Source organism: Lissotriton vulgaris, chromosome 6 (genome assembly GCF_964263255.1).
Source record: "Lissotriton vulgaris chromosome 6, aLisVul1.2, whole genome shotgun sequence".
Classification (NCBI taxonomy): domain Eukaryota; kingdom Metazoa; phylum Chordata; class Amphibia; order Caudata; family Salamandridae; genus Lissotriton; species Lissotriton vulgaris.
In genome coordinates, this window is record NC_141694.1 from 1,787,917,347 (window position 1) to 1,787,932,392 (window position 15,046).

The 15,046-nt window shown below is 42.0% G+C and overlaps 1 protein-coding gene across 1 annotated transcript in view; it reads right to left on the reverse strand.

Annotated features, from left to right (window-relative positions):
• Nucleotides 1-15,046, reverse strand: part of LOC147709488 (cysteine-rich secretory protein 2-like) — a 124,567-nt gene that overhangs the window by 40,317 nt on the left and 69,204 nt on the right. Inside the window, exon 5 of the mRNA XM_086928044.1 lies at nt 12,954-13,039. Within this exon, the coding sequence (XP_086784170.1) occupies nt 12,954-13,039 (86 nt within the window). The remainder of the gene's footprint in view (nt 1-12,953; nt 13,040-15,046) is intronic.

The window sequence follows — 15,046 nt, forward strand, 5'->3', positions numbered from 1 at the left end:
AATGAAAAGATGGTAGGCTACATCTGCACATGATCAATGAAATGGAAAGATGGTAGGCAACATCTGTACATGATCAATGAAATGGAAAGATGGTATGCTACATCTGTACATGGTCAATGAAATGGAAAGATGGTATGCTACATCTGCACATGATCAATGAAATGGAAAGATGGTATGCTACATCTGCACATGATCAATGAAATGGAAAGATGGTAGGCTACATCTGTACATGAGCAATGAAACGGAAAGATGGTATGCTACATCTGTACATGGTCAATGAAACGGAAAGATGGTAGGCAACATCTGTACATGATCAATGAAATGGAAAGATGGTATGCTACATCTGTACACGGTCAATGAAATGGAAAGATGGTATGCTACATCTGTACATGATCAATGAAATGGAAAGATGGTAGGCTACATCTGCACATGATCAATGAAATGGAAAGATGGTAGGCTACATCTGCACATGATCAATGAAATGGAAAGATGGTAGGCTACATCTGCACATGAGCAATGAAACGGAAAGATGGTATGCTACATCTGTACATGATCAATGAAACGGAAAGATGGTAGGCTACATCTGCATATGATCAATGTAATGGAAAGATGGTAGGCTACATCTGCACATGATCGATGAAATGGAAAGATGGTAGGCTACATCTGCACATGATCAATAAAACGGAAAGATGGTAGGCTACATCTGTACATGATCAATGAAATGGAAAGATGGTAGGCTGCATCTGTACATGATCAATGAAACGGAAAGATGGTAGGCTACATCTGCACATGATCAATGAAATGGAAAGATGGTAGGCTGCATCTGCATATGATCAATGAAACAGAAAGATGGTAGGCTATATCTGCACATGATCAATGAAATGGAAAGATGGTAGGCTACATCTGCACATGATCAATGAAATGGAAAGATGGTAGGCTACATCTGCACATGATCAATGAAATGGAAAGATGGTAGGCTACATCTGCACATGATCAATGAAATGGAAAGATGGTATGCTACATCTGTACATGATCAATGAAATGGAAAGATGGTATGCTACATCTGCACATGATCAATGAAATGGAAAGATGGTAGGCTACATCTGCACATGATCAATGAAACGGAAAGATGGTAGGCTACATCTGCACATGTTCAATGAAATGGAAAAAGGGTAGGCTACATCTGCACATGATCAATGAAATGGAAAGATGGTAGGCTACATCTGTACATGGTCAATGAAATGGAAAGATGGTATGCTACATCTGCACATGATCAATAAAACGGAAAGATGGTAGGCTACATCTGTACATGATCAATGAAATGGAAAGATGGTATGCTACATCTGCACATGATCAATGAAATGCAACGATGGTAGGCTACATCTGTACATGATCAATGAATACAAGTACGTTTTGTTCACTAGTGAGCTGCTATGTATTTCAATTGAAACAAAATGGCATTTACCTCTCAGACCTTTAGATCTCTTGTTGATAAAAATCTCTTCACTGCTGTTTGAGGAATGTATAGACTACAGCCCGTTTCACAAATATGCCCTGGGGAAAGCAATGCCATAGGCACATGCCTATGGTTATGAGCACTTTGCTGCCTCTGACAGGAGAAAATCAGTGACCATTTTCAGGTGGGAGACTATTTACAAAATATTTTGAATACCCATGGGGTGTTCACCAACTTTCATTTAAGGGAAACTCACCAGGAACATGCACAAACATGTCCCTATGAGCAGATTTTCTCAAGCCAAAATTCCACATGCTAGCAGAATTTCCTTATGAGTATTACAATTTACAAAAGCCCTTGTAAATGTGGGTGTTTTTACACCTAGGTGGCATACTGGTGTGACCCTATCTTCGTGAATTTTCTCCTATATATTTAGTTTTGCATTTTAAATGATATTGTACGACATTTAGGTTTGACGTTTATCCATATACAATTTGTTGCTTTATTAAACTGCATGGCATTCGCAGAAGAATTATTAACTACTTATCTGAATATATGTCTCTCTTGTAGGAAAGAAATTCAAAAACCTACATGTAACTCATTTACATTCTTTCTTTTGATACCTGTGGTAGCGTTTTTAGACATGAATAATTGTAGTGAATAAATAATTATTTTGTATGATTAGGTTTACTGGAGGTACTAAAATTATATGACTGTAGCTGAAACAAATTAAATTCGCCATGTATAAGTGTGTTTAATAATATAGTTTAGTTGTCCTACATTTTTAAAAATTCACCATATTTGATAATATGGATGCTGTTTGATGCTGCTCAATCCACTCCTGCTCTCCCTCCTCCCATCCAATTCCCCAAGAGATAAGCTGATTTCAAAGTTTATTTTTCCAATGTGCATGTATTGTGAATAAACTTTATAATGTTTATTGACAAGTCATGGTCTTCTCTGTACTTCTGCGTATCACTCTTTGGCTTCTGTGTGGGGTATTGTCTGAAAAATGTTGCATTTAGTTGAACTTCCTATGACGATGTTTTTCTGAAGCTGTTCGATACTTTCTTAGAAAATGGGGTAGTACTAGCATGTAATGTTATTACATGAGTTTCTCTGAATTGTCTAAATAAACAATATATGGGATCACACCATGCTGAAACTGTGTTTTTTCTAATTTGAGATGTTGAATGTTTAAATAAGAACCTTTTGATTTTAGGGTGAGCTGGAATTAATTAACCTACCTAAATAGGTAAGGAAACTGTCTGTTCCTCTTATGATGCTGTTTTTGAGCTTACAATATATGTGACTATGTATTTTGAATTGAGCCTTCATGGCATATATTTTGCATTTCTCTGTCCCGCTTGAATAGCGATTTTGCTATGAAACCCTCTAACATTTCACCTGATCTAAAACTAAGGGGCTGATTATGATGGCAGAATGACCGCCACCGTAAGCCGTGCGGTGGCGGGCCTTCCGCCATCTGACCGCGATTACCCCCCCCCCCCGCCACATTACAATGGTGGGGGATCCAACCTGCGACCCTGGTGGACGCAAGAACCGTCTGTCATAGAACCGCCACAGGTAATTGTTACTATTGCCTGGCGGAGTGGTCAGCATCCATAAAATGGTGGCCGTGCCTAGCAGGCACCGTCCACCAAATTAGGATGTTGTCTTCAGCCAGCCTTTCCATGGCGGCGAAACCACAATGGAAAGGCTGTTGGGGATTGGTTTCGGAGGCCCGTTGCGGGCCCCCCTTGTGTTGGGGGAAGGTGTGGGTGCCTGCCACGTAGTGCAGTGAAATGCACAACATGCATTTTGAACACTGCGCTGAGTGCTGCACCCGCCGCAATGTTAAAGTGCAAAATGCGACCCCCATGGTAGTCGCATCCTTATTGGGTGTGCGGGACCCCCGCATGTATTGAGGGCGGTCCCAGTCACCACCACGATGGCGGGCAGACTCCAGCCAGTCTGCCATCGTAATCGCCCCCTAAGTTATTTAGTCGTCCCATTTATTTATTTGCACCTCTGCTAAATTAATGTCAGGGCTGATGTTAATGAAGATGTTCTTTATCACACAATCAAGGATGATGGAGCAAAACTCCTAAGGTAAATTTAAGTGATCTAAAGTTTGGGGTGCATTAAACTTTGGGTTGTGGGTTCTACTCCCACAAATTGATATCAGAGGATGGCTGCATAAGAACTCTTCCTCTTTAGTAAAGATTTCCCAAGATGTCTAAGTCCATAATTGCCAGTCCGTTGTTCACTGCTTTTTTGAAACTCAACTGGTGCTGAAGACTCTAAAGAAGGGATTTGGAGTGCATTCTTGAACATTTTGAGGTATAAATATGAATAGGGAGAACTGATTTTTGACTATTGCACGCATTCACGAAGACTGTATGTGCCTGTGTTTGAGGAATGGATTTCTGCTTCTGTTGTGAATTGTTCTGGTGTTTGATGGTAACTTTGGGTTCAGTTGCTGTATTGATCACTATTGTGTTGATGTATTATTCATATTTGAAAACTGAATTTGCTTTCTATTGGTTTTTTTTGGTTATCGCATTCATCAAACTAAAAGATCTTGCCATATATCAGTTTTTCTTGTCTCTATAAGGTGGTGAGTAGTATGAAATGCAGCATATACATGGACAGGGATTCTGAACTAAAGAGTCTTACCTCAGGTTGTGTGCTTAATTCGGGTTGGTGTAACCTTCTCTTGACTGCACGGGAGCAAGCACATGGACTAGGGTGAACGGCCACTGGACAGAACTCTACCTAATGTGAATTGTGGCTTAAAAGTATCTTTCTGTTTTGGTTTTGAGTTTTATACTTGTTTCTGAAGTGTTTTTTTTGGTTTGAAGTTGAATTGACTTACTTGATTTATTGACCTTTCTTTTCTATCTAGAGTAAGAAAGCAAGTGTTTATTTAGTTTATTAGATTAAAAGAGGTTTTGAAATGGTTTCCTGTTCATGGAGATGTCATGCTGTGACCACAAATCGGTGCTATGATTTTTTGGTTACTGAAAAAGCCATGCTGTGATAGATTGATCTTTGGCAGAGTCATGATGTGATTCATAGTTGTTCATTAGATTAGTTGTTGTGATTTTGAGGTGAGTTTGAGTTTGTTTTAAGTGAAAATAAATAGTGTTAAAAAAGACCAAGGTTTCTTTTGTACCTGATATTGAGGGTCAGAAAATGCTTGCAGAAGGGATGCCTGCATTTGAAATAATGACAGATATTAGGTTTCAAATATGTATCTAGATCTATGAATGGCATGAATATACAGCTTCTGGAAACGACTTACAGTTTCTGCTAAAGGGTAATTTTAATACTAGAAACTTAGATTTCCTTACATAAACTTTATATGATATGAAGCCGGTGACCAGACCAAGACAATTTGAACCTCTAAATAGGTGGGATAGAACGGCGTAAGAGAGAGAAAAAAAAATCCTTAACAGGTAAAGGGTTCATTTAGATAGTGACTGAAGAACAAGTGGGACAAACAGGAGAAATTCTGGAGGAAGGATGTCATTGAGTGTGTAAGGACGTTTTCTGCTATAGTTAAGGAAACAAATGATACAGACAAGGCAAATAAAAAAAGAAAAGCAAAATAATTATTCTAATGAGTAGGATACTTTTTTAAATGAGCTTTTGAATTGTGGGCCTCCTCCATACATAGCAAGATCAGCTGGGACAAGTGACGCTAGAACTCCTCCATGGCCGATCCCATGCCCTGCTGTTAAAGGACGAGGGTTATGGGTGGGGCTAGCTACCCCACCATGAAAAAAACAGTTACTGAAATGTCAGCCAAAAAACATCCCAGCCTTGGGGAGAGAGGAATCTCCTTTACTAAAGCAATGATGCCTTGTGGTGAAAGCCAGCGATCCCTAGAAGCCACAAAGCTGATACACCTGCTTTCAACCAAGACCTTCACCCAAAGAAGATCCAGAGCTCCAAGGACCTAACAATGCAAACCGAGATCAGGCTTTTTAACACCAACGTAAAATCAGTCCTTCTGTATGGATCAGAAACGTGGAAGCAACAGTGATTGCCACCAACAAAGTACAAACCTTCATCAACACCTGTCTGAGGAAAATCCTCTAAATCAGTTAGCGAAACACCATCAGCTACAATGACCTATGGCAGCAGACTTCCTAATGCCCTGCTTATGAAGATATCATGAAAGACACTGCAGCTGAATAGGTAACACCTCTAGACAAGCCCTCACCTGGAACCCTCAAAGGAAATGGAAAAGAGGAACGCCAAACAACACCTCATGTTGAGGCCTCAAGGCTGACTGGAGATTGGTTACACCTGGAGTCAGATTGAAAGAAAAGCCCAGGACAGAGAGGGCTAGAGAGTCCTGGTTGATGGCCTATGCCCCAGGAGGGGTGGTAGGCATAGGTATGTAAGTAAGTGACACAAGTTCAGGACCTTATACCGGTGCTAGGGGAGATGGTGGTTCTGTTGTGCGTAGTTCTGCTACTACTGTAGTGGTACTGAGTGCACCAACAGAGAGTGTGATGACAGCTGTGCCTAGCATAAGTGGAAATACACCTTTGGCTATATAGGTTCGGGTTTCTGCACCTGTAAGGACAGTGGTAGTTGAAAAAGCTCATAAAGCATTAATTTGAGAATTTAAAAAAAAAATGGTGAAATGTTGCAGAGAAATGTTTATTTGAACAGACTGTTGACTTAAAATGCAGATGAAATGAGATATTTGATCAAAGAAGCAGCCAGATAAAGCTCTGGCCAGCTATTCAGAGGCAAATAATATTTCACACCCCTCCCAAACTGGATTCAGAGCAGGAAACCGTACTGAGACAGCACACCTAGCTGCCTCTGAAGACCTAAGAGCCATCATAGATAATGGAGGATCCGCTGCACTCATTCACTGGATCCGAGTGCCGCTTTTGAAACAGTTTCTCATCTTACACGTATCAAGAGAATGGCACAAGCAGGAATCTCTGGAAAAGCACTAAAGTGGTTAGCCGCCCTTCTTCAAAAAAGTACCTTTCAAGGTATTGACATGGATAAACAATCCAATATTTTCTCCTATGATTGTGGGGTACCACTAGCTTCTTCTCTCAGCCCGACACTTTTTAACATTTACGTACGTCTTTTAGCTGAGATTATAAAAAAATATGGCTTTACTGCTGTTTCTTATGTGGACGACAACCAAATCATTATAAGTCTTTTGCATCAGATGGACACTAACGTAGCTCGCTTGGGCGAATGTATGAATTGTGTAGTGAACTGAATGGCAGTCAGCAGCCTTGAATTAAATGGAGGTAAAACAGAGGTGCTGGTAGCAGGAAAAAATCCAGAGCAGTGGTTAGACCTGAACTGGCCGATATGCATGGTCAGCACACCTACCCCTAAGGAAGACGTGAGAAGTCTTGGCATCTGGATTGAAGAGGGACTCACTATGTCAACCCCAGTGAAGAAATTTGCTGCCACTTGTTTTGGCCTTCTTCACACTCTTGGGCGATTACTAAGGTGGCTGCCCAATTTTAGAAGTAGAATCACAGTGCAAGGCCTGATTATGTCCCACCTTTACTACAGAAATTCCTTATACTTGGGCAGCCCGAAATCAGTGATTAAAAGGCTGCACATGATACAAAATGCAGCAGCATGTACAGTGTGGAACATAGCTATGTTTCAGCCAGCACCAGCTGCTTGAACAGCCCTGCACTGGCTCCCAGAGCAAAAGAGGATTCACTTCAAAGTGATTTGTCTGGCACACAAAGCAATACACAACAAAGGATCCACACTGATCCTAAATCCTTCCTAATACTTTATCAGCCTTCAAGATATTTGCGATCTTCTATCGAGCAAATCCTTGTTGTTCCTAGATTTAATAGAGCCAGAGCAGGCGGATATTCCTTTGCTGTTATTGTTCCTAAGTTGCGGAATGCCCTCCCTTAACAGATAAGAAAGACGGAATCTAATCTTTCTTGTTTGAAGAACATGCATTTTTCTCTCTTGCTCTCTGCTTAGCGCTGTGAAGCCCTGACGGGCAGCAATGCGCTTTATAAATCCTGGAGACTAGACTAGACTAGACGCACAAATTATGCACTCTGTCAAGAAGAGTTAGCTGATGAATTAAGGCTTGCCATGAGCAAGATGAACAATCTCAAACAAAATCACAAAATCGATTGATTCATGATGAAATTAAAGAAATTGAAGGAAACAATTGAAAGCCCACAAATGGTTTTATTGAGAAAACCATAGAATGGAGCGATTTAAAGAAATATCGAGAAAGACGGATGAAAACGACAGCACATAAAAAAAATAAATGGGACTGCAGGTGGAACAAGAAATGTACATAGTGTTTCATAAGTGGCGTCAAAGTCAAAATCAGTGTTAGAGCTTCCCTTGAGAGAAGTTAATGTAGGGAATCTTGTGGACATGCCACGGACCCGAGCTGATCTAGAAGCATTTACTAATAACTTCCCGAAGTTGAGAGTGGATCCACAAAACTAGTATCCAGAGGTACACAGGTTGGGACGTATTTTCTCAGATGCTCTGGACTGATTCAAATTTGCTGTTTGAAATTGTGGGTCCTAGTTATTTGTGAACTAAGTGTAAGGGTGTTGCTGGATGGCTTGCATTAGTACTGACTAGGATTACATCAAGTGGTGCTCCTTAGCTTCCAAATACAAGAATATGATTGAATATTTGAAAAACTGTGTTTGTGAAATGGCTATATATTGATTTAATGAGATCAATGCCCTTGAGTTAACGGAGGAACTAACTCAGAGCAATCCTGAGCTTTCTGACATAATCGAGGATGATGCACTAAAATGCTATAACTGGATAGAAAATTTTACTGCAGAGCTGGCCCCCACCCTCTGGTACAGAGGCTCGAGAGGCACCGCCTCTAAACCCAGGTTCTCGGTCACTCTTAAATTGAAAAAACAACTCTGTAGGACATTAGATCGCAAGTGAAGGAGGGAATATAATTCAGTGGATAAAGATGCCTTCAAAATAGCACAAAATAACTATTATGCTGCCATACTAAAAGCGAAATGTTTGCATTACGAGAAGTCCAATGTGAAGTCTGGAAAGAATTCAAAAGAGATCTTTACGATAGTCAAGAGGTTTATGACCCCATCGGCCAGTACTCACTCCAAAGAGGCCTCTAACGAATGGTGTGAAGAATTGGCTAGTTTCTTTCCCTCCAAGGTCAAATGTATTCAGGCAAGCCTAAGAGCTGGTAAAAGCTGGCTACTGAAGTTGAAATTCCAAATATGAATCCACCTGCAAGAAATCATAAACTGAGCTCCTTGGAACTCATCTCTTTAGAGGCTTCCTTTACTGTTCTCAAAACACAGAAAGCAGGTTCCCGATGGGCCTTTTCCCCCTAAACTGTTAGCTGCCGGGCGGAGGTTACAACCCACTGGTCAATAAGATTCTTCATTTATCCCTAGAAACAGCAACTGTTCCTAGAGTTTGGAAACAGGCTTTAGGGCCCTGCACATCACTGAAACAGTAGTAGAATTTATTTGGGATACTCTGGACCCAGGAGGTATAGCGGCACTGGTATTATTGTATCTGCCGGCAGCGTTCGACACATGTTGAGCCCTACTCTTTTTAACACTTATCTTATCCCTCTAATCCAGTTGGCAGATAAATTAGGCGCAAAAGTGATCTCCTATGAGGACGGCCCACAGTTGCTCTTTTACTGTAATAAGGGAAAATAGCTTGGAAGTTCTCTTTCAAAAACCTGTCTTACCGCAGTCTTTCACTGGCTAGCAAAAGCACAACTGAAATGCAATGACATTAAAACTGAAATTCTGTTCTTCTGGGGATTTCCTCCACAGTTCCGGCTAACCTTTTGGCCAGACTATGCTCCCCCCACCAGATCCCCAGATAGAGCCGGTAAAATATTTGGGGATTTGGTTTGATGACAGGCTGTCATTTGGGCCCCAAATCAAAGGCTGGTGGGAAATTGCTTCGGGATCATGAGAAATTTCTACCGCTGCTATGCTAAGAAAACAGGCATTCAAGCACTAATCACATCCCAAATCGGTAAATGGGATGTAGGTCCCAACATCTGGATTCGTTACCGAATCCTTAACAATTCTTTAATTACCGATTCGGTAAATACCGAATCGGTAATGCCCATTCATTCCTATGGGCTTTGAAGCCCATAGGAATGATTAATTTACAAAAGGGGGTGGTGATGAACAGAGTGTCTGAATTGAGCAGACCACTCTTACCCAGTCCAAAGATCAGGGCTTGATCCATCACCGTTATTTATCTCACTGCCCCATCCCAGCTCAGAACCTGGCTATATGCAAATCAGTCTGTCCCTGGCCCAGTGCATCATGGGAACAGGGCAGACTAAACTACCAAGCCAATTCTTTACCAGAAAGGAGACAAGCTACCGGGGACCGGTTTCTGGCATTTCAGCCTCTTCGGCCCGGCTTGCTTGAATCCTGATGGAGCAGTGAGAAAGGGACTCATGTCTGAGTATACCCGGGAGCTTGTTTCCTTCCCAGTGTAAGAATTGGCTTTTGTAGTTTGGTTTGCCCTGCTCCCACCATGCACTGGGACAGGAACAGACTAATTTGCATACAGCCAGGTTCTGAAACTGGGATGGTGCAGTGAGCTAAAAAACGGTGTTGGATCTAGCCCTGATCTCTTGACTGGGTGAGAGCTTTCTGCTTAATTCAGAGACTCTGTCCCTCACCACCCCTTGTTGTAAATATTTTTGTCCACCCTAAGCGTGGAAGGGTATTCTCAGATGTGAGACCCTTGCTCATTGCACCATCAGGATTCAAGCAAACCGGGCCGAAGACGGCTGTAATGCCAGAAACCGGTCCCCGGGAGCTTGTTTCCTTCCCAGTGTAAGAATTGGCTTTTGTAGTTTGGTTTGCCCTGTTCCCATCATGCACTGGGACAGGAACAGACTAATTTGCATACAGCCAGGTTCTGAAACTGGGATGGTGCAGTGAGCTAAAAAACGGTGTTGGATCTAGCCCTGATCTCTTGACTGGGTGAGAGCTTTCTGCTTAATTCAGAGACTCTGTCCCTCACCACCCCTTGTTGTAAACATAGGAATGATTAGGCATTACCGATTCGGTATTTACCGAATCGGTAATTAAAGAATTCACAAGGGTGCAGGGGGTGTCACTTTGACACCCTCTAGCACCCCCAAAACGGGCATGTGTGCAATGTGGCACACAGACATTCCCTAAGGGCACGTCTGTCTGTCACATGGCACATGTGTACATGCACATATGTGCATGTACACAGGAATCGGTATTTTACCATGGATTTGTATTCCATGGTAAAATACCGATTCTGTAAGCCATGTGCCAAAGGTAAAATTTCTACCTACATTGCTTTTTCGGTAATTTTAACGAATCGGTAAATATTACCGAATCGGTAATTATTTTACCGATTCGGTACATATTACCGAATCGGTAAATATACCGATTCGGTAATGATGCCGATTCGGTAAAATTACCGAAAATGTGCCCCTACATCTCGGTAGCCCGTTACCGATCGGAAACGGCCGAAAATCGGTATTTTCGGCCGATTCGGATCGGTAAAGGGCTACCTACATCGGGCCCACAGCTTCTACAACCCATCAAGACTACTTCAACTTCCAATAAATTCCTGATACCCATCCCCAGGATTTGTAGACAGAGAGCTAGAGGTAGATCACTTAATTTGGGGGGCTTAATGCAATCAGCTCCCCCTAGAATCATGCGCCTCAAGCAAGTGAAGGTTGTTTAAAAAGAAGCTGAAACCTGGTTTTCTCGATAAACTGACTGTGCTTTCTTCCTGTCCTGCCAGTTGTTACTGCGCCCCGACACTCCCTGGAGTACCTGCGACCAATTTAGGTACTGAATCATATCACATCATATAAAATTATGAGAACATGCAATGGAACAAAAGAGTCAATGCATGCCTTTTATGAGACGCTTATGCAGATTTTCAAGAAACATAGCGGAGCCTACGCCCCCGCGAAAGATGTCGTCTGTCTGTTTTCTTGTCTCCTTTTGTGATAGGTTTGAGGCTAGATTGGGTATTACATTCAGCAGAATGATTTGTGTTAGCAGTAAAAGAGTTTTGATGAGATTTTGAAGCAGGCAAAATACAGTAGTTATTATTCTGATGCAAAGCAGAAAAGAATTAAGGAGAATTTGGTGATTGCCCAGACAATGCAATTGGGAAAAGGGTCTTGAAATCAAATGGGTTCAAATATGACGCTCAGGCTGGTGTGAATGGAGTGAATAAACTGCAGATGCATGGTGGTGTTAGAGGTGATGGTATGAATGTGAATGTTAAAATGTTATAAAAGAGATTAGCTTGTTGCTTCTGTGGAAATATCAGGAACTGGGAGGGAGTATTGTCAGATTCCCAACATGATTAAGGGAAATGTGAAATAACTTCCACAAGATGCAAAGAAATAACGTGATGTCTCGAAAATGCAGGATTCTGAATAGGGTATTAAGAGTCAGAAATAATTTCGACTGCTAATGCCTTCAGACCCAGCGATACAGTAAGTTATGAGTAGCAAAATGACCCAAAGTGTAGGGTAAAAGCAAAATCCATTGATTCTAAATGATGGGTTGGCAAGGAGCAGTTCACACTGGCGGTGCAAGAGGAGGGAGGAGAATTGCTTACATAGAGAAGTCCCAAAGGTAGACCAAAATGACCCTTACATTGACTGTGAAGTCAATGGTCAACCAGTTTAATTTTTGATTCCTACAGGGGCTAGCTGTTCCACAGTTTATTCTGCGAAGTCCCAACCCTAGCATTCTCTGGAATCAGTAATATATAGAAATTGTTAATAGGGCTACAGCAGAGATTCCAATTAAAATTGGTCAGATGGAGAACAAGCAACAATTATTTTTTTATTATTCAAGTCCTGTGAACTATCTGAAAAGGGACTTGCTCTGCAAAATGAATTGTGTGATTTATTGCATTCTGGATCTTTAATATACCTCCTTCCCCTAAACTGGGGTTGCATAAAAGGGTAAAGTGCAAAGTGCAACAATACAAACTCCTTAATAGTAAAGTGCTGTGTGCGGAGCTGCCTTGTTGGACGCTAGATATATGCTCATTCTTGCTAATATTAAAGTGCTGTATGCTTAGTTAAAGTATCCCTCCCATTAAAGGGCATGTGTCCCAAGGTGCAATGTGCTTGTTGTCCACGTCTCCCCCTCATTACGTCGATCCACTTACTCAATGTAAAGTCCCCTGTGCTCAAAGTTAAAAACCATTACTACAATTGATCATATATACTATACAAAGCAGAGTGGTTTACAGGCTCAGTTCAATTGAATAAGACATTTAATATAAATGCACATGCAGGTCTTAGTTATATATATATAAAAACTAAGCATATGTTTTACCTGTTGCTTGCGAAATAGCAAAATTCTATATAATGTCAACATTGCATTTTTAAAGTCCTCAACTGACAATTTTATGTGCATTGATATAGATGTAGGTGAAAAAAAAACTCTATACTTACATACAGGCGTAGTGGCAAACATAAAGATGAAAACCTGAACATTCCTTACATGCACATCCAATGCCGTAAGTATTGCCCCAAACAAGCTTTAAATGTTAAAGATAAAATATTGTTATTGGTGTGAATATAATTCCCCAAAGACATGTTCAGATATTTTTCACAATGTTTTTTATTATGTTCTTTATTTGGCTTACCATACCGTCTTTATCCATAACGCTATACAATAATTAATTCATTACATACATAGTCATTAAATGTTCTTCCATTCTTATTAATTGGGATAAAAAGTTTGATAAGTTTATGCAATAGAACTTAGACCATATATTTACTTTTTCTATAAATAAAAGGAAGTGGGATTGTGCACACGGCCTCATTATTCTTGGACTCCCTGGCTTTAAAAGGCAGGTTTTGAGCAGTCACTGCTCTCCCCTCTGCATATGGGTTGACTTGTGGGATGAGGGGCCAAAATACTGTTTTTATAAAGCCTGCAACAACATCGACTCTAAGATTTAGACTTTCCAAATATCCTCAGGGTAAGGTGTGGAGTTACATGAGTACATTTTAGACTTCCCAGTGTATGCTTCCCTTTACGATATAGTGCTAGTAGATTTTTGGGAGTAAATATATGTGCTGGTCGATATTTCTGTGGTTGATTTTTTCATGCAGAGATGTGTATCTGCTTGTTCGTGACTCAAACTCTAAATGCTTATGAAGCATGTGTTTAGGTCGAGGAATGCGTTGCACTGCGCAGCAGTGTGGGCGGAACTCCGAGATTTAATGTTTCTTAGTAGGGGGCTTTAACCCGCCCCTCTTCTCCATTGGCTGGCCTCGTAAATGCTGGCCAGCAATTGGAGGAGAGGGGCGTTACTCCCTTTGAGGCCCCGTCTTTTCCAGATTCGGGGGCGTGTTTTTTCGTTTCTTTCTCGCTGTGACATCATCATGAAAAAACACGACCCCCAGTCTAAAAAGGACGGGGCTCTTTCACGATCCCTCCCCTGGTGTCCACCTCCTGCCCTGTCTCTTCCCACCTCTTCTCTTTCCCTCTGGTGCCTCCCCCTTCCTTCCTCCCTCCTCCTCCCTTCATCGGAGCCTGCCGTAGTCTGGGATCTCCGGCAATGATCGAGGCAAAAATTGTTTCTTTTAGACAAAAGAGTATTTAATAGGCATATTTAAAATATGTAATGTTTATTTTTGTTAAAGCTGCCGACGTCACCACTGGTCCGCGCTGGGATTGGCCCCAGCTGCCCGGAGTTCCCTTCGCGTCATCGAAGGGCCGCGCTGTGATTGATCCCAGCGCCTGTGAAACCTGCAGCATCATCAACCCGCTGTGCTGCCTTTGGTCCAGGTCTAAGGGCTTCCCCCGCGTCCATCGCAGAGAAGGAGAGAGCTGCGCTGTGGACAGGAGATGGAGGAAACGACTCTCGCATTCATCGCACCCCCCGTCTCGACCCGAGCGAGAGGATCTGCAACAGAGGCCGGGAGAGTGCTGAAAAGAAGGAGCCAGACCCCAGTGAGCCGCCCAGACTGCCCCGCGCCCGCCTTTCAGGTAACGGGCTCCGATTCCTTTGTGGGATCCCTCGTCTGCTGCCGTGCGTGTTGTGTGCACTGCGGGCGACTAAGTGGAGCGATGGGTGTTGGGTGTGAGCGGGCAGAGATAGACCGGCATTGCAGGCCGTGGGGGCTCACGTGACGTTGGAATCTCCCCTCTGAAATCACGCAGCACCTCATACTCGCTGCGATAGGGGAACACAGAGACAGCCTCATGCTTTGAAGTTAAGGCCACTCCCCTTTGTTTTGAGATGTGTTCTTTTTACAAAGACAAGTGAATTATAAGTGATAGAGATCCTACCAGACATTTTTATTGTCTGGCTACAAGAGACCCCTTTTTCTGATCATCTACCACAGAAGTGCTTATGTATGTTGGCATTGCCCTATTGATTTTTGATCTTGCCTAAACTCGATAAAGATATATATTTTTACATAAATACCTGTGTGGTGTCCATTTGTGGCGTCTCTCTCTCTCTATCCTGGAGCCTTTATGTGGTTTGATCTTGTGCATGTATCTCCCTGTAACATAGTCTTTCACTGTGCCT